The 25,974-nt window shown below is 40.9% G+C and overlaps 2 protein-coding genes across 2 annotated transcripts in view; both read right to left on the reverse strand.

The window, feature by feature from the left end:
* Positions 1-435: 435 nt before the first annotated feature.
* klf5a (Kruppel like factor 5a) lies at positions 436-13,725 on the reverse strand. Its single transcript, XM_072657018.1, has 4 exons — positions 13,388-13,725; positions 10,087-11,011; positions 8,239-8,298; positions 436-3,994 (listed from the first exon to the last, which is right to left on the reverse strand). The coding sequence occupies exons 1-4, from the start codon at positions 13,532-13,534 to the stop codon at positions 3,816-3,818; spliced, it is 1,311 nt and encodes a 436-aa protein (XP_072513119.1). The 5' UTR covers positions 13,535-13,725; the 3' UTR covers positions 436-3,815.
* Positions 13,726-15,697: 1,972 nt separating this feature from the next.
* The window catches only part of pibf1 (progesterone immunomodulatory binding factor 1), a 45,312-nt gene continuing 35,035 nt past the window's right edge, over positions 15,698-25,974 (reverse strand). Inside the window, exons 16-18 of the mRNA XM_072657653.1 lie at positions 24,038-24,122; positions 17,403-17,579; positions 15,698-16,009 (exon numbers count right to left, since the gene is read on the reverse strand). Coding sequence (XP_072513754.1) covers positions 15,956-16,009; positions 17,403-17,579; positions 24,038-24,122 — 316 coding nt within the window. The 3' untranslated portion in view covers positions 15,698-15,955. The remainder of the gene's footprint in view (positions 16,010-17,402; positions 17,580-24,037; positions 24,123-25,974) is intronic.

Here is a 25,974-nt window from a genome sequence, read left to right on the forward strand (position 1 = left end):
ACCTCCATCTTAGCATCACTGCAGTACTGAGAATTGCTCACCACCCAAATACTGCATGCTCTGTGGTGGTTCTGTGGGGTATTATTGAGGAGCAGGGTGAAAATAGGCTAACATGAGAAAGTACACAGGGAAACAGAAGGTTTAGAATTATAGAACTGCAAAGTGCTCCTATAGTGCTCTTATATAATGTCAGTGGAGATGGTGTTAATGATATGGATGATTGGTGTAGAGTTTAAAACTTGAGAAACGCCTCCCCTTACATACCATATTCAACCGTTTTAACAGACAGAATGCAGCCTTGCGCTGTTCCTGTCTAGGCGTGGTTCCGCCATTGTGTGGATGAGCTTAAGGGCAGTGAGGAGACAACAAAAAAAAAGGCAACTGAGAAGAAAAGTGGCTGGAAAAAAATGTCAAAGTCAATTTTATTAGGTTTTCATTCAGTTGGCAAAAAACAACTTTTGTCACGAAAACAACCGATTTAGAAATATCATTCGGGAATCTACAAAATAAGTACAAAATAAAAATATTTGAAACAACAAAAATATAGACACGCTGCAAAGATGCAGAGTAATATGTTGGTGCCCCTCCATTTCATAAAAAAAGCAACAAAAATAAATCAAATAATATTTACAATAACTGGTATTTACATTAAGGCAGTTCAGTTATACAGTAAAAGTCCCATTTGTCAAATTTCACTTCATGAAGCTTTTTTTTTTTTTTTTTGCAATAAATAAGTTAATTTTACAGGAAGAACCAGATGATACTTTAGCTCAATTTTAAAGACTGTGATTGGTCAAATTACAGTAATAGCGAACCAATCAGTACCTGTTGCTTAAGAGTAAACATTGTAGGGCTGTTTTTAGTTAGTTTATTTTTATTTTTTTGTATTTTAGTTCAGTTTGTTCTTCTTTTTCCGACTAAAGACGTCTTTAGTGCATCTTTAGTACGTAGCACTGTTAATAGGAAGAAAACCCCAGAAGGCACTTAAAGATGAAATGTGTTCCAACGGTGTTGTAAAAACCAGTTTGCGAAGTCTTATACATTCAAACTAATGCTTCAGTGACAAAGTGGCTGCCATGCTTGAGTGTTTGTGTGTGTGTGTTTGTGTGTGTTTGTGTGTCTAAATATAAAGAGGTCTGTACAAATCATACAGCTGTCTGCATCCCTTTAATATTGCCCTCATTCCTTTTATATGCGGCCGTTCAATAATTCAGGACATAATTGCAGTTCAGTAGCAGTACATTATCCTCCCCCTTTTTCCAAAGCTATAAATACGTCAGCTTTGAGCAGTCGGGAGAGAGAGAGTGTCTCACACAAATGGAGGGGTTGGATTTTATACGCAGGTCCAGTTTGAACAGTACTTGATCCAGTGATGTTCTTAAATCATTTCCAGTCTAAAGTGAGGTTCAACATAAAGCGAGCTGTGGTTTATAGTGCTTTACAGATATCAAAGATTTAAAGAAAGACGGTCTTGGTTGATTTCCAGTTCTAGATGTTAAAAAAACAAACATCATAGCTTTTGCACACATTTCTCATAGAACTGTGAGCAAGACAATAGCTAGTGTTGGTGTGTAACAGGTAATTCAGAAAAATTTGAAAACTTTACCTACGTAGAAAGGTTAGAAGGTGCAAGGGGATGATTTTTCTATCTTAATTTTCTATCTGCACATTTCAGAGCACAATTTCTATTTATTTCCTAAATTTAAGGTGCCTTTACTTTTGCACACACCACATGTGTGTTGTGTGTGTGTTGTATTAAGCCAAAAATCAACAGCAATTGTAATTGTGCTTTAGAATGTACAGAGGTGTGTTGTCTATAGAGAATATGAACCTTATTGCATTTGGTATAAATATGTAATTTAAGCAGGGGTGCCCAAACTTTTGCATAAGACTGTGTGCCCATATTTGAATTGTTAAAATTTCAAAGTTTTCCTAAATACATTTTGTTTGAGCTAAAAATGTTTTGCTTTATTTATTTTTTTTAATACTATTAAATATAGTATTCTGGTCACGTGGTCTTCATGATTGTAACAAAGCAATATAAAATTTGTATTTGATTGTGAATAAAAGTATGGAAATGACACATAATAAGAACATTTCAAATGATGAACTGGGAAAAATGTTATTGTAAACGTAAGTCCATACTGCATTTGAACCAGTAAAGTTGGTAAAATTGTAGCATAGACTTTTTATCTAGTTAAACAGGTTTAAGCTGAATATAGTTCTGGACAAATATTCCTGCAGATATAATAATAAAATAATGATAATATAAACATAACTATATATAAACATAAATAATGATAATAATAATAATAATAATAATAATAATACTAATAATAAGAATTTACATAGCGCCTTTCACAAACCCCCCAAAAAACAGATCACATAATGTATTCAATTTGAAGCTTATAATTAACTCTTAGCAAGAGCTAGCCTGCCAGAGTACAGCTTAAACATGGTGAATTACTTTTAACACAGTGCCACAATGGAAAGCTTTCCAATGGAAAAACGGGAGCCCATCTCATATCACCAGATATAAACTCAGAATCTAATCTGTGGAAGGTTTTATCCTCCAGATCCATCAGAAATGTACTATAGAATAATATAATTCAATTTTATCATTCTAATATGTGCACTTCTACTTTAAGTCAATGTGTCCTTTACACAATCACCATTTAACAATTTTACTAATCATATTAATATTTTACTAATTATATTTATTTTCATTTATATTTTGATTTATTTAGATTGGAAAGCTCAGTTGAAAAACATCGAACTGTACTGAATGAACTGTGTTGGCATGACATGTGGCAGACTTTTTAGCAACTGTCAACTCTGACCACAGGGTACTGTTTATAAACATGTTCATAAACAGTAGGTGCTGGAAACAAGGTCTACATTTCCATTGATAGCAGAGCATTTAGGTGGCTTGTGTAAAAACATTAAAATATAAAATTTGTACTTTGAATACTTATTAATAAATATTATTAATCTAAAAATGAAACGGGTCAGGTTGTGCCTTGCCTACTGTTCTATGTTTATCGAAGGTATAACCATACCAAATTTCAGCACTTTACACTAATGAGAACAGGTTCTGTGGCATTTTCAGAGTAAATTTAGTAGCACATGTGTTAATATAGGATTAAAATATCAGGCTAAATTGGTCAGTTATTTGTTGAGTAGGCTAACTGGATGACATTTGTCACTGCAGCTGTTTCCAATATGCCCTCTCAATAGGCTAGAGAGACCACCTAGTCAAAATGTGTCTAAGTATATAAGATATGCATTATATATATAGTAGTATATAATATATTATATAAATGTATATACATCAAAGAGGGGATTTAAATCATTTGTATGTAGGGACCTTCATCCCGCTGCACCTTTAACCATCTTAAAACTTTTTTTTTCTTTTTTTTGCGCAAGAGTGGTTGCATAGCAGGACAGTTCTATAGAGGACAGGTCAGGTTGGACCAAAGTGAAGTAAGGAGCTTAAGCTTGTTCACACAGTGTGGACAAGTCAAAGGGAAATTCACCTTAAGTACTTAAGAAGGGTCGTCTAAATTGGCTACAAATGTGTGTGTGTGTGCATGTGTGTTGTTCTAGTGTCTCTTCAAGTGCATGATTAGCTTTGTATATGTGTGTGTATGCCTGTACAAAATGTGTGAATGAAGGCCTATGTGTCTGGTTTGATTGTCAGTGTGTGTATACAGTATTTTTTATATATAAAAGTGTGTGTGTGTGTTTGTTTGTGTGTGTGTGTGTGTGTGTGTGTGTGTGTGTGTGTGTGTGTGTGTGTGTGTGTGTGTGTGTGATTAGTTCTGATGTCTCTTCATGTGCAGCGCGAGGTGGTCGGAGCGTGAGAAGCTGCGGCTGCACACGGCGCACTGGAAAGGCTTTGCGCCTGTGTGTTTCCGGAAGTGGCGCGTGAGCTCGTCGGAGCGGGCGAAGCGCCAGTCACAGCCCTCCCACGTGCACCTGTACGGCTTCTCGCCTAGAACAAACACACACAAACAACAAACTCACTCGCAATCATGAGCTAAAACAGAGTGGCTTTTTTCATGAAGTAAATGAACCCTTCCAACCTTTAGAGACTCTGTATGTAAAGCATTACTGTCATAATTTACATCTGTTTCATAGGCCCTAAAATAGAACCCTGTGGGACTTTGATAAGCTAAACGGCTATACAATAGTTTATCGCTTTAGGATTAACAACTAAATCATTAAGCAAGGGAAATTCTGAAAATACGAATTTGAAGAGGTATACAAACACTATTAAAAGGGCTTGATTATGGAAATTTCTCATTTTCAAAATAAGAGTTACTTTTTTAAAGTATGTAAAATTCTCCCCATAGTCAGCACAGTGAAAACACATCTGGAAACTAAGCTACAAAAACTAAAAAAAAAAATGTTTTTTGTGATGTTACAATTGATAAAATTTCTGCCTGTTAAGCCAGGAAGGAACAATCCAACCTTCTTTTTGAATGAAGCTCAATACAGGATGGCTAATCATAACAGAGATCTACCTATATCAGTTTTACAGGTACACTAACAGTACAATTTGCCTGTTTAATGTTGGAGGATGTAGACAGGCTGGAAAAGTAAGTCTTACAAAATAGATTATGAAAATTAAATTGCATTAAAAAAGTAAGTGGACACTATGTAAGATATGGGCCATTTAAAGTTTAGCAACGTCACAACACAAACCAATTAGTCTACATACTGTATATTCAGCTTACAGCAGCTTACACTTAGTATTTCTGCCTTTTTGAATTAGGGGACAATCAAAACCAGGGTTATTTACATACATCAGTCCTAAGGGTGCAGTAACAAAGACTTCCTGTACACAGGGGGGACCTCTGCAGGGGGGGATGACAATATAAGAATTACGAAAAGTATAGTAACCATGCGTCTGAACTCATCTCCTCATTGGACGAGCTTCATGTTTACCTCAAGTTCTGGTTAACTAGCTGACTTATGCAGTCACAACCTACCGACCCCATGCTTTATTTCCCTTTAGCGGTTCAAGCAGTTATTAAATACAATATGTAAAGAAGTTGGAACGTTGACTGAAGTTAAGCTGGTTTCCTCCTTTTGTTGGTTCCACCAGTAACCACAGCAAACACGCGAGCCTGCCTGGTTTAGTAGCTACAGCACATTACACCTACAGGCTAAAACACGGAAAATAACACTGCTCTGCCAGATAATGGTATTCAAAACAAAGCTCCGCGGCACGCTAATGCCGCCTGTCAAGATCAAATGAGAAGTCCGTCATAGGAAAGCAGTGCGACGGCGAACTGTGTTTGTCTTTCCCAAGCATTGGTTTCAAATGTTTTAGAGCCTGTTCAGCGAAAGCAGACAAAAGCGTCTTCTTTCTGGAAGGGAGCCCATCTGGTAATTCCCACAGTGCGTCGTTTTTTTAAAGCTGCACTCATTAAACATGCAGGTAAAACATGCCGTTCTGTTTGTGATGCTCTGAGGAACAAGCAGCTGCTACATAGCTACATGCTTTCAACGGCAGAACCAGGTTGGCTTGAAATTAGGGCTGAATGATATGTACATAAAAAAATTGGATGTTTGATGAAGTTGTTGGATATCATGATGAAGCTATTAGCTATGATCAGAACAGTGATCACAAGGGTTGTTCAGCAAGTACACACTTTTTTTGCTGTCTAATTCAACAGAAATGTGAACAAGAAGAGAGAACTCAAAGAACACAACAAAACTATCAATCTACAAAAGCTCCATTCAAGTCTGTTAGAAAAACAGTATGCTGTGAACAGATTTTGCGATGCAGGCCAATAAAAACAAGTGAATACACAGTCCTGTGCAGACGTTTCAGGCATCTAAGCACATTATTTAAACCCCTTTCTCTTAGCAGTAAGAGAGTTTGTACTGTAGAAACTCCAGGTCCCATGAGAACAGGTGCAGGTAAACATAATTACAGTAAAAAGGAACAAAGTTTCTCCTTCTAAAGGAAGTAGTGGAGATCTTGTGAGCTGCCCTGTTCTCTGATTTACCAAACCAGGTTGGAGGAGAACTCTAAATAATACTAGACTCCATGAGGAGAGCTTTAGAAATGTTTAAATGAACACAGTGAAGGAAAATCATGAGTTTTTGTAGTGTTTCGTCTAATATTGGTGTTATACTGAGGATATAAACTCTTACTGCCCAGATTTTCTGCAGCTTTTCTGATTCTCACAGGTGCCTAAAACATTTGCAAAGCACTGTATGTGTATTTAATTCTCTACTAACTCCCTACGGTGCTTCACAGTGAGAACAGTCGCCACATTTAAAGCATTTTTACAGGCCGGTAGTTAAAGATTTAAAGAGCATTTTTGGAGCTTTCAGGAGTTTTGTGATTGGCTGTTTAGCTTAAGAGTTCAATTACTCTGGTGTGTAGTTTAATCCTGCCATCGCAGCCCTTAACAACATGTTTACTACAGAAACATCAGTTGCTTTAGCATCAGCGTTAACAATAACAGTGCGATTTATCGCACAGCACTAAAATGAGATGTCAGGGTCAAGGGTCAAGCTGGAACCTCTTCTTAAAACCCACTTGCGCAGTTTTCACAATGATTTTCACTCTGAACATTTTCTTTTTTGGGATTTGTTCAGTTTACAAAAACAATGGGATCACATCATTAATCTGACCTAGACTTTTTATTAGGACTTTTCTCAAGAACAAATTCAGAAAAGTCTTAGAAAGATATCTGACAGAGGCATTTTGCTGGTGGGTGGGATGCCATGTTGTGGCTGTAGTTGTAGCACAGTGAGTATTACACTGCCCCTTCTGTGGCAGACTGGGGTTAGATTTCCCCAGCTGAGCAAAGCACACCAAGCTACACCAAAAAGAGTCCTTGGGTAATACTCCTAATGCTGTATTGTCCTACCTGTTGAACATGACTCAAACGTGAGTCGCACGGGATTAGAGCATCAGCTGAATGCCATAAATGTAACGTACTGTTTTAATTTGTTGATTAAAATGGGGTTTAAAGTGACTTTCAGACCCATTTTAGTAAAATATCACTAAGTCAGCCTAAACACCAGCCAGATCTGATGTAGTTATGATTCACTGCAACAGAAAACTAAGCAAAGCCTAAGTCTGGAGCTTGGGCGCAGGTGAGGGGAGCCCCAAATGGGGAATCTTGTAACGACTTGTTTTGGCCAGCCCGTCTGTGCACATGGCATGCCTGCCTCCCCCCCCATCCTTCTCTTCTCTCTTGAGACAGGTAGGATTGTAGTGAGGATCTGCGGTGATTATCGGCTCCATTGTGAAGGCTCTTTCAGGCAAGAGCGAAGACCCGGAGATTGAGAGAAAAAGAAAAAAGCCGTCCTCCCTGTTGTACCAGTTTGCAGAGCCTGGATAATAGCCTCTGGTGGGGTGGATATGTGGTCTCCCAGATGGTTCGAAATTAAAGGGAGGTAACAGGGATAATTTCATTCCTGTTAGACCTGAATGTTTATGTGTCTGCCGCTGCCATGACAGCATTAATGGCAAAACAAGCCTTTGGAGAAGCAAAAGTGAGAAAAAAGGAGAAGCTAGCAGGAAGGAAAGCTGGCCTGGATTATTCACCATGTCATCATTTATTTAGTTTGACAGGTATTTTGTGGCCTTAAGATGTAGAAGTTAACTGAAGCGCACTCCTAGAGCACAAGTTTGTGGATTCGGACTCAAGCGAACAGCCGTCTGGGTCAGGAGTGGGCGGCCTTATCTTATCATGGCAGTACTTGAGGGCCCCGGCAATTAGGTTTATGACTTGTTTGGTCACTTAAAAACATCTATACCCAGAGAAATATGAAGAGAATATGGGACGAGCGAGTGGCGATGGCCGTATTTGCTTTTCCTCCGTGTGCTCAAGGCCGTGCTGTGGAACGTGTCGATTGTCCCTTAATGCCATGGGGTTTTATGACAGTGGTTGCAACACCAGATGTTCATAGATGGGAACCTTTTACAGCCTATGAAGGGGGGCTTCAGGGGGCAGAGTTGTTTGGTTAATCTGTGCCGCAAATAAAGCGCCACTCATAAAAAAGCTGTTGAATCTTAGCCCATACCGCCGAGAGGTGCTGGTGGTAGTGGTGGTACGGGATAGCTTACAGGCAGCGCGCGAGAATGAATGTGAGGGCATGCCAAGCGCACGCCTTCCTGCCCAGCAACATGACCCGAAAGCCCCAAAATAAAGAGCTGCTGCTGGTGTGATGGAGCCCAAATAAAACTTTAATCGGAGGAGTTCTTACCAGTGTGCGTCCTCAGATGAGCTTTCAGATGCGATGACTTGGTGTAAACCTTCTTACAACCTGAAAGACAGACAGACAGGGGGTCTCTGTGTCATTCACAATGACGGAAAAAGACTGATGGGAGCGCTACAAATGAAGATAACAGTGAGCATTAGTCCAGCATTAGTCCAAACAGGAACCACAACAACAGTAAAAAGTGGATACACAAACTAAGTGGCAACATGTTCCTCGGTTTCTGTAATGTTTCCATTCCATTTGAGAGCCTAAAACCAATCTCATCTCGTTAGCTGTAAACCCCCCTTCCCTCGCTCCCGCCCCCCGCCCTTCTCCGCTCAGTAAAGCAGTGATGGGTTCTAAATGGCGTAGCGCGGCGTTTCAGACATGGAGCTGCTTATCGTAAATGCACTATTAATGGCGTTGTGAGGCTTGCCCGTTTTACAATTTGCTCGGGCCAATTCGACGCAACAGGATTCAATAACAATCAAGGGGTTGACGTCAACTCCCTCGCATTAATCCAGAGGCCTGGTTAAAAGGCTTTGGCTGTCTCTGAATTATTCAGCACTGGATCAGTCTTGGTGAGGAAGAGATGGAGAGTGCTAGTGATTTATAATGTGGACTTCAACATCAAACAGCTCCTAAACAAAACACTTAAGAGCGAGTGAAGGAAGTGCTGCAGAAACAGGGCTTTCTATTCTTGTTTATTGCTCGTGTTATTGAGGCCTGAACTCATTGGAGTGCTCGAGTGAAAGGTAAACTTTAGCACTCGGGATCAGTTTGGCCAGTTTATACGGGATAAAGTCTCACGGCCTGGATGCGAACGTCAATGCGGCGCTCAATAACAATAACAACGCCATGGCACACGGGCCTCATCTGTGATGTAACCTGAATATTAAGGGAGGTTCAGCAAAGGTCAGAAGGTCACTCAACCCTGTGTTATTACTGGAGTTGGTAGTTGCATACTGGTAACACATAACTGATACTACTTGAATACCTTTTTCCATACAGTACAAACTAAGGAGTGGCCAAAAACCTGCAGTACGCTGATATGTTTCCATGTTCAGTTTATTACAGCAGCGGTTCTCAAATTGGCCCTGGGGGACTTCCAGATGGTCCATTTTTTTGCTCAAACCCAACCCAACAAAAAACTGGACCATATGGGTTATCCCAGAGGACCGTTTTAAGAAAGAGTGTATTGCAGCACTTAACATTAAAGTGCTAAAAGTACAGTATTTAAAGCAAAAGCTGTGCTTTCTAATGCTCCAGCTACAAGCTAAGCTAATTTTATCTCCATGTTAACATTCAGACCACAAGCTAACCTGCTAGTCACAATATAGCAATATGCTGTGAAACAAGTCTATACAACACGATGCACTGTATTGTATTGTATAAATGTGGCCAATTTAACGTTATTTTATCATTATTGATGTAAAGTTTGTTACTGTGTGGAACATTATGATTTATTTATAGATATTGTCAGCACTGAGCACCTTAAACCCCTGTATGTAGGTCTACACTTCAGGTCTTCAACTGCAATTATGCCACAATTAACAAACCCTAAAATAGTGCTAGTCCTAATTGCATTGGGGCTAAAAACTCAGTAATAAACGTAGGGTTCAATGTGGTGTTAAGGAACACTGACCCACTGTGTGTTTCTTTACAGGGGGTATAATTAGTCTTGTTTCATTCAGTTTGAATAAAAGTGTCACGTATATCATGTATCATGATAATACAATTTCCATATTGCCTACCCCCAGTTCCAGCCTTCCAGCTGTTAGCAGAAAGTAGCTGCCATCTTTAGGGCAAACTGCCATTACAGGTGAGTGCACCAGTGCTGCTAAAGCTCCATACCTGGAAAGTCGCAGTGGTGTATCCGCCTCTTCTCCAGGTCAGGATTTGTCCTGCGGTTGTAGCGGACCGGCATGCCTACAGTTCCCGAGTTAGCAGGCGGGGACGTGCGTGTGGACACGGGCATGGGGTGAGTGGGCGTCTGGACAGCCATTTTGGACGCGATGGTGGCGGCGTAAGACGGCGGGGGCGTCAGGTTGTGCAGCATCTCTTTCTGCCGATCTGGACTGCCAGGTTCGGAGGTGGGCGGCGAGGGCGGGAGATAGGGCGCCTTCACCTGTGCCTGGCCCTGAGCGAAGTGAGCCGGACCCATATGGTACCCGGAGGCCTGCATGCCGCAGTATGGCTTGACCTCAGTCTGTGGGGCCGGCAGGTGCAGGTCGTGGAAGGCAGGCACCTGCGAGGGCACCTGTGAGGTCATGCCGTGAGCATGGGTGTGGGTATGAGAGTCCGAGACACCGTGGATGGGGTCGTCCAGCTCCGAGTTCAGCAGGTGAAAGAGGTGGCCGTCCTGGGGAAGCTCAAAAGAGGGCATCTCCTGCTTGACGAAGATACCGGCGGAAGCGTCGCAGGGGTCCATGCCGACGCCCGGCCCGGAAGCCGAACTGAAGATGCTGGTGAACTCTGGCAGAGTCGGTGGAGCAGGGACAGGCGCACTGATGGGGCAGTCCAGCGGAGAGGAGAAGGGTAAGGAGCTCACCAGCTTGTTTTTGGCTTGGCTGGGGATGGAAGGCCGGGTCGGACGGCACAGGCCGGTGCGCAGGTAGGCGATGTCAGGCAGGTAGACATTCATGTTAATGCTGTACGGTGAGCCCTGGTCATCCCCAAACAACTGGTCCATCACCAACAAGCTCTCACGGTGGTCCTTCTTGGCCAGTGGAGAAGCCTGGGACTGAGGCGTCAGGTATTTGTCCATTTCAAGCTTTGCCTGAGGAAAGACAGCAAAGGGCTTTAAGTACCTTTCAAACACCCACAGACGTACACACGAGCTTAGCGCACAGTGTCGGCCCGGTGACAGGTGGAATGCATTTGCTGCTCACATCAGTAGCAAGGGAAGGATTTTAAAGGGCTTGTTGTTGGCTTAGCATGAACACACAGAGTACAAATACACATTTAGGAACACTTCCTAAAGTTGCACACACCGCTTAAAAGCTAGGCACCTCAAGGGAATTCTCAGGTAACCTGGAACATGGAATTTAGCTTCTTAAAGGGGAATTTCACCTCTTCAAAATTTGAGCATAATTTGATGGATAAGACGGTTACTTTAAGGCTTAGATCAAAATCGGCTGATTTGGAAAAGCGCAGTGTAGAGAAATGTGACAATGAACATTTCTTAATGATAGGAACCAGGCGTCACAACACTTCTTATAGACATTTTTTTACTATCAACAATGACCAGTGAACTACATCCATCCTCTGAGGTTTATATGGAATTTGTATTAATCTAAAATAGTGGTAAAAAGTATTAGTGTCAGGGACTATTTTGCCATATGGTGACCGCATGTTATCTCTCCAGGGTGAGGGAGCTTTTGCAGGCATTAAACCTTTCGGAGGTCTGGATCCCTTCACCTCCACTGTGAAAAAATCTGACCCTGTTTCTCTAGAACAGAGCATTTCTCATCAAACCACTCTGTTTTCAACATTCATTGTTTAATTATGCATTTTATATATAAATAAATGATAGAATCCCTAATTTTTACTGTTTTTCAGCTGAAAATTTGAGAAATCAGTGGAGTTTCCCCTTTAAAATCAAGGAAACTACAATTTACTCTACGAAAATCACGTTTTTCCAAACTCCAATACTTGAACCAGTCCAACGCAATAACACAACTGCTAATGTCCACTTTGAAAAGCTTTGCTGCTGAATACACAACTCTAGAGAAACACAGCCCTCACTTTTACACAGCCAGAACTTAACCAGCCTATAAACGCAGAAGGCGCCTTGCCCCGACACGCACTCTTGGTAGAAACCCTAAAAAGCCCTTGCCGTGACAAACCGCTTCGGAACGTGAGGGTTTTGGTGATGCGTGTGGACTACCGTCCCACCTGAACTATGCCTGTAGCACGGGCGAAGCTGGTGGGCTGCTGCTATGTTATGCGGCACAGTCAGCAGCAAAGCATTTATCAAGTAGCCTTCAGTAGCTCTCTGCTACATTCCCCCCTGGACTGCAAAGCGGAGCTCATACCACAGGCCCCCAAAACAGGCTCTGCTGACAAGCAGGAAAGCACGGACGTTCCTCCTCAGCTCTGGCAAATAAACACACGTCACCCAGTTACCATTAAGCCCTGGTCAATTAAACACCATTTGTTATCAAGCTCCCTGGCAGGCTGGGAGGCAGGCAGGCTTTCTGGTGTCTTTAGAGGTCTACCTGGGGATGGATCCACGTTCTAGATGATCTAGGTGAGTCCAGAGGCTCTGCGTGGAGGTAGTCGAGGTTCTGAGGTGCTAATTATCTAGTATGTGGTTGATTACCAACCCTGGCAGGCTGGGGGCTTTCTGGTCTCGGAGTCTTCGGGGACTCCCTGGGGGATCTACATTGTTGATGAAGAGCACCCCAGGAGCTTTAGAGGTGGAACACAACAATCCCGTGGACTGACTGAGGGTCTACAAGGTCAAGGCCTCCACAGATAGAGAAATAGTGTGTGTGTGTGTGTGTGTGTATCAGAGAGAGGGGCAGGGAGGGGGACCACTCGGAATGTCAGCCCTCCTGAAGTGCTCTTTACGCGGCTGCTTACCACACAGCTCTTTCTGAATTTAGATCGTCCAGCTGTTCGCCGGACACGCAGCATATCTCTTTCACAAGTTTTCTGATTAAGGGGGTCGTCGGCGTTGCTGGGAAGTTTCAGTGCAGAGCGCGAGGAGGACCGTGCGTGGGCGGGGTGGGGTGGATGGCGGCTAGGGGGCAGTTGTTGTTGACGGTGGGGCAGCCAAGGAAGCAACTGCCCGTTCGCCAGCCACCATGAGCCTTTTGCTGCCCCCCACTAAACCGGTGTGTGTGTCTGTGTGTGTGTGTGGGGGGGGGGGGACCAAAAGCCAGCATCCAAAAGCCGCGCCTTGGTCCACCAGCACATAGAAGAGGCCCGTGCGCGTGTGCACGCGCTATTATAATAGCCCATTACAGCTTATTACATCGTGCGCGTGCATGTGTGAGACAAGGCATGCGGCATAAAACAACATCAAAGAGCCCATCTCTGTAGTAGCGAGGCTAAATTATTAGCTACACACACACACACACACACACACACACACACAGAAAGAAGAGAGACAAACGCCGAGGCTCGTGCTCGAGCAGCGTGCGTGTACCTGCGCATAGTCGTTGGCCAACACCCTGTCCGGCTGGGGGGTCTTGCAGTCGAAGTGGAAGAGAGCGCAGGGGTCCTCCGCGCAGTACTCGTCGTGTCCCGGCGGCGCGAGCGCGGAGCTCGTGGCGGTGAGGAGCGCTGCTGCCATGAAACGCGTCCGCGCGACCCTTTCTGTTTATCCCCGCCTCGCACGAGCTTTTACACGGATCGCATCGGAGGACGGCGAGCGCGTGCGTGCGTGCGTGTGTGTGTGTGTGTGTGTGTGTGTGTGTGACAGACAGTGAGAGTGAGAGTGAGAGCGCGAGAGCGAGTGAGGGAGTAAGGGAGTGAGACGAGAGCGTGTGCGCGTGTGTTTGTATGTATATGTAGCTGCGTGCGCGCGCGCGCGTGTGTATGTGTATGTGAGTGGGTGGGCGGGGCGAAGTGAAGCGGCTCCGCCTTTTACAGGATCTTTACTGTAGAAACACAAACCGCGCGTTTCAGGAGCACCTGCTGAGAACCTGGTTCTCTGAAGAGCCGATCACAGCAGGGTCTCCGTCTGCAGGTGAAAAGCTCAGGTACACACACACACACACACACACACACACAGTACACACATACACACAGGGTTTAATACGGAGATTCTTCAGTAATAAGGTTGTCATACTTCTACACTATGTGTCCAAATGTTTGTGGACACTCCTTCTAAACAATGCAGCCAGCTACTTTGAGTCAATATAGTGCAGATGAAACCATTGTGTTAAAGAATCTTTGAATTATTGAAAAATAATTATATATATATATATATATATATATATATATATATATATATATATATATATATATATATATATATATATATATATATAAAATGCTACAATGTATAACCTTAAAATCTTACATAAAAAAAAAATGGTGTGCATTTTTGTGACAAATATTATCAAGTGTGTAGAATATAGAAGTTTGTGCACCCCTGCCCAAATGTGGCCCATGTGTTCGTGTCTGCACAGTCCAATGGTATATAGAATTGCTTAATTGAGCTGAAATAAAAACACAATGTAATTGAATTAGATTTAATTTAATAATTTAAAGTTTACATACAATTTACATTTAATTGAATGCAATGTTTATCTAACTCTATAAATGTGTTTGCATATTTTATAAAAACACACAATTTAATAATTAAGAATTTTAAATGAGTTTATTTGCTTCTTTTAACATATTGTAAAACAAAAAAAAAAACAAAAAAAGTCTTGTGCAAATGTTTTGGCACCCCCGGTCAGAGTACGCAATGTTGATCTTCTAACTGTTAATAGGTTCATATCCTCTACAGAGAAAACACTTTTTTTAATAGCATAACTATGGTTTAGTTAATTCATAAAAAATAAATAAATAAATAAAAGCAGTAAATGCTGACATGCAAAAGTAATGGTACCTTAAACGTTATGTTTCATATTTTCCAATATGTTTTATGCGGTACATAAATAGGAACTGTGATAAAGATTTGTTCAATTAGTAAATTAACAAAATTTGTCATTTGAAAGGGGTGTCCAAACTTTTGCACAAGTGTACTGTATACTATAACCAGCCCTCCTTAGGAAAGGACATAATCTTAAGTTAAGTCTAATCAGAACTGAACTGAACTCTAATCAGAAAAGCAGCACCCAAACCTGGGGTGGGGGTGTTCTTCTAACCAACATATCAATAACTGACTGACATTAAAGTATATGACAAACCTGGATTTATGGTTGTGTTTATTCTTTTGTTATGTAGTGTTTTCACAGACCAAACAAAACCCCACATTTACTGCAGAGATGAAAAAAAGGTAACTTTGAGTGTAAAAAAACTTAAAAAAAAACAAAGAACATTTACATCAACTTCTTTAACCCTGTAGAAGGTTCTTCACACTCACACTCTCTTACAAACATGATTATGAAGCCAAAAATGGTTTTCCTATGGTTCCACTCAAAGAACCCTTTGGCTGAGAATGTAGCTCTACTTTCATCAAATACTTTTACTGAATATTTGTGACCAAAACCCTGTTATCTAACAGGCTAACCTATCTAAACAGGTCCTGCAACACAATGCTGATGTAAGCCTTCCTCTTCTGGTTGGGTTTGTGTACAGCATTAAGATGAGCCAGACTCAGTCTTACGGTATGCAGCGCTCCGTCTATTTTTACCTCCACTGTGTGAAGCTTTACAACTCAAGAGTGGAAGGAACGGACTCTTGTTACGGTTTGGTCAAAATACAAAGAGTCATCTGTTCATCGGGCTGAAGAGGAACCCTTTTAACAGTCACATTAACATGGACTGTACCCTGAGATTTCAGCACGGTTCAGAAAACTATGCTGGGAATAAACAAACAATTCAGACTGGCCATCCAGTTTAATACGACCATTACAAACAACAGCAACAAACTTGAAGGGACAGTTCATTAACTTTCCAGTGGACATTTTTTTTATTTAATCAAAATATTACAATTTACATACAAGCATGCTGTTCAGCCATAAATACAGTTCCACCCTCCATGAATGAACCCTGGGTATGCTTATCTACATGCTGGCCTCCTCAAATTCACATGTGGTTAGTCATTTGGGCTTCACCTTCAGCTTTTTGTACCACTCAGGGACTTCTTTATTGGTCTGTGAAAGAGAAAACAAGCTATTTTAGGCTCCTTCTTTGTACCATGTATAAAAAAGTTGCATAAGATGCATAAAATCCAGCCTGGCTCCTGCCATAGGCAAATATTAAGCCCATTACAGGTTTACTAGAAGTATACGAGAGTTGACATATGGAATGTGGTCTGTGTATTTATAAGCACCTTGTACTACTTCTTACTTTTTTTACACATGTACATATAAGCTTCTATGGTGTAATGTGGCCACAAATTATGGGCAAGATTCCATGTTAGCTCAGTATTCCTTTTTTGTGGAGCAACGACTGAAGCCTTTTTAAAAGCAGTGCCAGATGATTTTGACTTGCTGGTATTTTTAACATCGGTTTAAAGGAGCTGAATACCATTTCAATCCAATACAGATTTGGTAAAATTGACCAAATCTCTCCACTCTGGTTGCGAGATGGAAACATTTTTGTAAAATCTGGTGTTTGTACTCATCCCAGGCTCTGTACATTTTTGTTTTTTGTACATTTTTGCATAATTCAAAGATGGAAATGTAAACAAAGGCAATAGGGTTTGGTAAATTAGGATGTAAAAATAGGTAATCATAGAGACTATAACTATAACTTAATAAGTATACACTGATAATTATGTTGCATAGTACTCAAAGTTTCTCTAGAATGTTACGTTTTAAGACCCCTTTGAATGGCTTTTAGATCATAATGATTTAATTTTGCAGAAGGTTTGAAAAATGACTGAAGTTTCCCTTTAATGTTGGTGTACTACATACATTATCACTCTACTATCATGTTGCACCTTTGTTTTTTCAAGCTTTACTGAACAAATTCCAAATAAGAAAAACACTGGTGAATGACAGAATCTTTCTGAAAAATGTGCAAGTGCACAAGTGCGTTTTAAGAAGGAAGTAAACTCTTCTTAAAAACGAACTACCGCACTTTTACAATAGGCTGTAATTGATAAGCTGCAAGATAAATAGCGGCCTTCCTTATATTCCTAAGAGATAATACTCCTGAGGTTTTTTTCATTGCAATTAGGTAATATTGGGCCTCATTTCCCCAACTGTTCTTTAGAAAAAAAATCCACTTAAACAATTTCCAATTTTTTCTTATTTGGGATTTGTTTAATTTACAAGGACAATGAAATTCACTCTTTCCCACCATAAGAGATCAGTTGTGAAGAATTCTGTGCTTTAAACACACCATGAATCTGACCGAGACTTCTTGTTAGGACTCTTGTTCTCCAAAACAAATTTAGGAAAACTATTAGCAACACACTGGTGAATGAGCTCCATTCCTATTAACTTCTCTAAATTCACCTCGAATTGTTCAGTACACGTTCCATAATTCGACAGATTCAGTGAGACCACTTCATGCATACAATTTCTCATCCATACTCACAAACACTGTGGGCCTGGGTCTAGAAGGGTACTGCTCATCATCTGTGGCCCTGCTGGACTCTCTGGGCAGGTGTACAGCTGTCCCAGTACGCACAATATCGGGTTCAGGTATGGACAAAGGCTCCCCATGCTGTCGTGAACGCATGCTGACCAGCACCTGTTTCATGATGGACAGCTCCTACAAGAAAGAGGTTCTCAATCATAAAAGTGGTCATTCAAGTGTGAACAAACATCTCCACATCTCTCAACAACAGACGTAAGTGCAACTGCCTGCCTGAAGATCCTTAAACTGTCTGATGGGAGTCCGAGACGACTGCATTAACATCAATCCTAGAGCATCAACTCAGCGTTCTCCAGCATACACCAGCTAATCTGAACGTGGGGTTAACGTACCACATCTCTGTGCGATCGCTGAGAGGAGCTCTGAGGTTAGAAGACTGTTCCTGGATGTTATTCCCCATTCACACTGTTCTAGGATGTTCTCCCTATTCACACCAATCGAGGATGTTCTCCCTATTCACACCGCTCTAGGACGTCCTTCTCTATTCACATTGCTCTAGAAATGTTCTCCCCCATTCTCAGTGATTTGGTTGGGTTGCCAGATCTTATTCTGGAACAGTATTGGGTATATTTGGACTGTTGGACCAGAGGATCACAAAGCTAGATTAAAACCTTTCGCAACCTCATGGCTCCACACACGCTTTCTTTATAATGAGTATTTCTCTTTTCAAAGGCAGCAGAAGATAGAAAGCTGCAGACTGATGAGCCAAGTACCCATCTCCAAACCGCCTCCCAATCTATATGAGCAGGTTTACAGTTTACAGGAAGGTTTAATGTTCAGAGCATTTATAATCTAGATTTACAACCTCTGACTTGTCGTGTCCAAGTTGTCAAAGCACAGCACAGCAACCAGTGAGCTGGCTTGGTGGGGGAGAGGAGAAACTTGCCTCTGGTATGAATCAATTAAAACTGTGTGTGTGTATATGTGTGTGTGTGTGTGTGTGTATAAAAGAGAGAGGTTTGCTTCATGTTCTTGCACGATTGTATGGATCAATTAAATAAGCTTGAAGATAAAATCAACTCGGGCTGTTGCATCATGTTCTGTGCGTGGAAGCAAATCATAAAATCCACCATTGCGTTTCCAAACCACTGGGAAACCAACAGGGAAACACACCTTTCAGGAACAATGCTCAAACAGCTCTCAATGTTAATGTACACTCAAGACAAAACAAGTTGAAGGGAAATTTCAGGACTGCATACTGAAAGAACATGGTGAGATCATGATACAGGGGTAACATGCATCTCTACTGATGTCAGTTTTTATTTTCCTCCATGGTTTAAACCCTGTAGCTGCTCTTAACACCATCAAAATAATTCTGGATGAATAGACCAATATAAATTCTCTAAATTACTTTGAATAAACTCTTATTTAACATTGACTTCCATTCAGACTTAATCATATTTCTGCCTTCTCCTGTAAAGGAAATGTTTTTCACTACACAGCAACAATATGCATAAAATCAGAGCAGTGGGACCAGAACTGTCATCAAGGGATTGGGGGTTTAAACACAACACAAAAGGACCACTGTCTGCCACCAATCATAAACTCCAAAACATACCATTGCAATATATTCATATTTTTGTACACCCCAACACAAATGATGATGGTCATGAAACTCTCCTTTTGACTGCATGCTATTAAAGCAACAGTGCATAGGTTTGGGGGATTTGGAGACCTCTCTGGTGAGAATGTGTAATTGCATCAGGCAGGCAGAAGAACGCTTAAAATATGCATTGCAGGTTTATGTTTAGTGAGTTTCTTTGGTTTGTCAGTGGGAGAATGAGTCTCTACGTTTGCAGTAGCTCTCGCAGTAGCCATTGTATCAGTGCCATTAGCAGTGCTGTGCTTGCTCAACAAATGTTGATGGATCCTCTTTCTTTTTTTCCCCCCCCTTTTTGTTTTTAGAGCCTGAGAATGTGATGTAAGTATGCAAAGACATGACATGGTCAGGAAAACTTTTGCAGGGATGATCACATAGGACACTGATACCTTGTATTACAATATAATACAAGGACTGCTACTTTAAAAAAAATGTAGGTGGTTATGACGAGGGTCGTGGGGATGGCTTTACAGTTAGACATGGTGTATGACTGGACAGTGATCTCACCATTGACTTTTCTAAAATACTAATTAAAATATTCTTCTGTCTATTCCAGTCTATCGGTTATGACCCTTTATGGTTTCTAACGCTTCTCAACCTTTTTTTGGCTGTGATCCTCCTGCATCTCGAGTCACACTGCAGGTGGTCCTTGTTTACTTCATTTGTCTGTGCCAGGGGCTTAACTGCTCTAGATCCAGTAGATCTCTGCAAGCTATATTGCTGCTTAGTAACTTTACATTTAGGGCCTTTAGCAGACATTATTATCCAGTGCAGCTTACAGAAGTGCTTCACTGTAATATCCTGAGCTTGTTTGTAACAACTAGGATCCTTAGACGCTAAATACAAAATTCAGTATGGAGACCACAATAACTCTTGGAAGATGTGGGTCTTAAGTCTGGGTTTGAAGCGTCTCGGCCGTTCGGACACCCAGGGAAAGTTTGTTCCACCACTTCGGTGCCAGGACAGAAAAAAGCCTGGATTCTTGTCTTCCATTAATCTTAAAGGATAGTAGGTCAGCCTGAGCCATACTTGACATTTGAAGGGCTCTGATGATGATGATGATGATGATCATCATCATCATCATCATCATCATCATCATCATCACACAGTGGCTTCCAAACATGGCAATAATCGCCATCAATAAGTAACTAGCAATTATCAGTGATCTAATAATTTATTATTCACATGTATGAATACATATAAGTGCAACACAGTGGCTTTCAAATTTCATCAAAAATAAATACCAATAAAACAAATGTTATCATTTAAAATGCTACTATTTAAATGTGCTTAAATTATAAATAATTTAAGTATTTCAAATTATTTTATTTATGAATTAACTGACATGCACAAAATGTACTGTATCCAAATCTTTGAGGACACCATTTCTAATCAATATATTCAGTTATTTTAAGTTGCACCAATTACACGCACGCACGCACGCACACTACTGGCAATATAATAGGACTCTTGGGAGCAGATAAACAAGGACCTATTTACACTATGCCTAATGCCAGGCGTGGGCTAGAGGGCTATACAGTCCCCCAGCATTGAGCTGAGGAGCAGTGGAACTGTGTTCTCTAAAATAATGGTGGTGCCCCATCCAATACTCTTAGGAGGACTTTGAGATGGTGTCATTTAACAGTGACCTTGTGAAACCATACATTTTTGGACAAGTCAGTCATACTGTAAAAAAACTCTTATGACCTTATGCAAAAGTGTTTAATACAGTAGTTTTAGATATTATTTTAATGTTGACATTAAAAGCACACGATACCCATAATATTTATCCCTTCCTTATCAAAAAATGAATGACATAGTTAATTAATTTTGTAACAAATAACGCTTAAGCCCCCCCCCCCCTCCTTTTTTCATTTAAGAACAACAACAAAAAAGAAAAAAAAAAGACAGCTGGTGAAGTCTGCGTTTTTCTTACTGTAAGCAATAATCTTAAAATATATCACTTAACCAAACGAACCACTGCATGTTCCACATACCCTCAACATACATACCAATTCTTGGAACATCCAGCACCCTTTAGTGGTGAATATAGATGGGACCGGTTGTGTGTGTGTAAGTGTGTGTCAGGGGTCATTTAATATTTCTATTTATCACTCTGCTGCCACATGCGCTGGCATGTTAAACGCTGCGCGGGCGAGCAGCTGTCCGCGAGGACTGCGCGCTTTATGCCAACATGCCACTGGAAGTTCTGCACTCTGCAAAGGGCTGCGCCAGCAGACCAGCAGCAGCGGCAGGGAGGGAGGGATTGGTGGGGGGAGAGGTTTGGTTCAAAATAGCTCTAGATTTTACAAATGTGTTATCGACTCCTCCTAAGGCTTGGGGTGATTGTAGCGGCAGGACACTATCATGCATTTTTTACAGCAAAAAGAAGTCACCAGCAGATACAATTCATTTACTGCACTGATAGATTTACTGCAGCTGCATTAAGCAACTCATATTTGAAAGATGGTAAACGGTCATTGAAGCATTTTATTTATGGTAACTGCATTATAACTGGTGAGGATCAGTCATATGTTCAATTTGATACAATACACCAGTGACTTACAAACCTTCTGGTCAGGGATCACAGCCTAGAATTCTATTTGATACCATAATGGGTTCACAATATGATATTTTCACAATATTCTGACCTACTTTTAGGGTAACTGTATTCAAATTGCTGCATAATATACTAACGAAACTACAGCTGGGGATGTGCAGTAAGGTTGGTTCGACTGGTTCTGGTTGTCTGCTAGTTTTGGTATTTACAAAATGCAACCATTAAAAATTATAATTAATCGAATACCTGTTTTCTACAATGTATCATCACATCTCCACAATGCACATGGTCGAGTTTTTGCATTGTATCACATCACATTTTTTCCATGCCTTATAGACCAATAAAGTCTATAATGGACTTTACTAACGCGTTACCTTTAAGTAAATGGCCATGATGCTGTCCACACTAACCTGACTGCTAGGATTCCGCCCTACCTGCTTCAGACCAGCCGCCATTCACCACCATGCCAGACCAGCTGCACACCCTCCGGGACCTGGCCCCATAGCCTATAAACTACTATAGCCTCCAATGTGACCAATGTAGCCTCTAAATTTTACAGTAGAGATTTAGTGACCCAAGAAACTTGCAGACCAATTGTATATGTTGTAAATATCACAGGTGATCTGTACAACATTTTCACAAGGATTTGTTTTTTATACTTTTATACTATTAACTGATAATACTGCTGAAATACACCAAATTGTAAATTAACTTAATTTGATCTAATATTTAGTTGCTGGTGACATAAAATGTTGATATAAAGTCCTAGGCTCATTCAATATACAGGACATGGCACTGGATCATAATGCAAGTTAATCAGTATGAGGTTTTGGACCTAGGCTGGAATTTGAAGACTTTGAAGAATCCTCATCAACACATTACATGTCAGTTATTTGTGTGTCAGTCATCCCTAGTTATGACCATTTGTGGTCTCGATGAATGCAGTGACATGTACTGTGAATCTAGTGGGAAAAGAATAAGCTGTTTACTGGTGTGAAGGTAATTTGCTGATATACTGATTGCTCAATACAAACATGTCACTCATTTAAGAGGCCACAGGACAGACAGCTTTCATTTTCTTATTTAAACAAATCCTAGCATTGAGTGTTTTAACCTTTAGAGTTACAGTCCCTAGCAATGGCACAAGCACGCTGGAATCTGATAATTTATTAAAAAACACATTTTGTGCGTCAGCTCGGCTATACTGTAAATGAGGGTCACCCTCAATGTACTCCAAGTTTGAATAAAGGTTGAGTGACTGACTGACTGATTTACTAAATACCTCCAGACATGTTAAGGGTTAACCTGTCGTGTTAATGTTGTGCCACCTTCGCAATCTCCAAATGACATGTCAAAACCTGGACGCTGTAGACCTGCCAAATGAGAGCGAAGAAAAATCCAGGATAGTCACCGACAGTACGATTAACTCCAAATCTGAGCACCCGCATGCGTGAAACTCACGACACCCAGGCTTTTATTAACATGCTAAAGCCGAGCATGGGAACCTGTTGACACGCACGACAGGGTTTTCAAGATAAGCCAATAGCTCCAACAAATTCAAGGGAATTCTTCAGCGATCCTTTGCATGCCAATAATGGAAACAATGTCAGCCTAGCTTTCAAAAGGTGAGCGTGGCTGGGCAACATGTGACCAGACACCTGTCTAGTGGCAAGGTAGCGTAAAGGTGACAATGCTAGCAAAAGCTTCATCTCTGCCAGCGCCAGCGCTCCCTAATTAAGCATCACAGAGGCATTGTGAAAGGAAAGACTTGTTCAAACAAAGAAGACTGAAGTCATCTAGCGTGACCGCCGCTTTGCACGGCAAAGCTAGGGTGACAGCACAAAGAAGCAAGCCACGCCCAGAGCAGAGAGGGAGATAGCGCACGAGTGCCAGTTTGTGTGCGTGTGGTTACAGTTCCACTGAAGAATTCCAATCAGTTAAAATAGCAACGTGTCAGTTTTCACCACTTTGTTTATTTATGCTCTGCATTTTGTTATTTATATAATAAATGTTCCAGAGCTACCCTTAAAGTGTCGAGGACTGATTGAAAGCTGTTCAACTAAATTTCCTTGTTATATAATAATATGGTGGAGCCTGGAGATTGGCCAGAAGCATCCAAGGTTGCATTTACAAGCATCACCAATACATAATATGTATTACTCAATAGGGGTGTAACAAAATACTGATACACTTAAATATTGCAACGTCACTGGGCAACCAAAATGCTTGGAGGAAAGTGCAGTGTACCCCGCTCCGACGCATCAGCCAGCAGACGCCAGTGCCGGCCAGCGTCCACCCCCCCCCCCCCCCCCCAAGCCTAACCCAAGCTATAGAGATCAGACAATTGCATCAGTTCAATATTACCCCCCAGGACAATGCAAGTATTCTTCAGCAATGTGCTGAATCAGTCATTACCTCTCTGTGGCTCAGGAGCCTCTCCAGATCAGCAGCCATGTTGTTTTTCGTCTGCAACAGGGCGGTTTTCTCTTTCTTCAGAGCACTGGAGAAGGAAATCAAACAAAGACCAATTATAGAAAGAAGCATGAACATTTTAATTACAGAGTAACACAAACATCAAGCAAACACTGTGGTCAGATGACATTCAATTAAGGGTAAAATCATTACAGTGTAATACAGTGAAGGTAGTACACAGTTAAATAAAAAAACAAGAGACAATGACAAATATGAATCACAACAAGAAGAGAACTACAACATAAAAGATTATCTAGATGCTGGAGCAAGTTTAGTAACAAGTTTGAGATACAAAACTCCAAAGTCTTCTGTGATTATTTAGGCTAAAACTGGGGTAAGTAATGAAAAGTTAACTAAAGTACAATGAAATGTCAAGTTTCTAGCTCTAACAAAAGTAATTTACCATACACCTTTAAAACACAGGTGCTACAAATGGCTTTTTGATGCCACAAAAGAACCACTTTCGGTTCTGTAAAGAAACAGCTCACATTAAGTGACGCACATCTCTATACAAATCTTCATTTTTCAGATTTACTAAAAACAGGACAATACAGCAAGATTAGTTATTTACTCCATGTCCATTTTGAGTTTGAGCATGTTTGGTATTTTAGTGTAATCCAGAATTCTACCTAAACAGCACTGGTGCATTTGGAGGTTATACATCACACTTGCCCAGTTAATACCTAGAAATCATGGTCAATTTCAGTGTTATGTAGTTGTTTATGGAATTAACAATCATTTGTGGAAGTAACAAGGTAGAAAGTACATCAAACGCACAGCAAATTTCACTGTAATTTCAAAGCCAAGCAGTAAAGTAAACTGTAAATAGGTAGGTAGTCATTTGTTTAGTTGGTTGGTAGGTAGTTCCCTCGTTTATTCAGTAGTTTGTTCAGTAAGTAGTTAGTTTGTTTAGTTACGACTGTCCTGCAAAGTACCATCATGTTGCCCAAAATAACTCCCAAGTACTCTGGAGTTTACTCAGTTTTACTCCACAATTACTCAGTTAGAGTCTAGTAAACATTAAAAATGACCAAACGTTATAAATACCAAAATGATAATTTCACCATGTTCGTTGTACCATAAACAACACTACGGACAGGATGTCTTCATGTCCAAGAGAAATCATTACTCTCTAAATAAAAGACTGGGTGACACTGGCTACTTTTATTTTGTAAAAGCAACCAAGCAGTTGAACAAAGCTTACTTTCCTATCTGCTTGCCCTGATCCAGTAGCCTACTTGCATTGGTCTACACATTGATCAGACGTGCCAAGATTTACTGAGGCCGCAATCAGGTTACAGATCAGGGAAAAATTAAGGACAGCAGACTATGCAAGTATTTGGACACAGCCGAGAACAGAGTGTTTCACGGCTTCATTTAAAAGATTAACTTTCACACAGTTCAGATGCCCTTTAGCTCAGTGTGAGCTCCACAAATGACAAAGACAAACTATTCAGCTGATATCTGTTAAAAAGTGCTCATTCCTGGGACACAACCGATCGGTCACCTAGTTCGTTGTTATGTCAACAGCAGAAACAACAGTGTTTGGTTGACCCATGAGTCAATGTTGCCTGGGAACATTCTCAAAAAAAACAAGCAGAGGACCAATTAAATAATTTAATTCACATTTTATTCCCAAGGCATCATTAATACGCATTCAAATTCATTAATTGATGACCACCCCCGCCCCCCAAATATTAAATGTCCAAAAAAAACACAAAAGCTGTAAAAGCCACTGTTACTAAAACTGCTGAGAACTTTATTTTTAATTCTTTACTTTAATTTTAACATTCAGTATCTCTTAAATAAAACAATAAAAAATAATAATTTCCTGTGGTGAGGTCTGGTTTATAGAGCCTGAAATTGCAGATGTTCAGCTC

Source organism: Salminus brasiliensis, chromosome 15 (assembly GCF_030463535.1).
Source record: "Salminus brasiliensis chromosome 15, fSalBra1.hap2, whole genome shotgun sequence".
NCBI classification, from domain to species: Eukaryota; Metazoa; Chordata; class Actinopteri; order Characiformes; family Bryconidae; genus Salminus; species Salminus brasiliensis.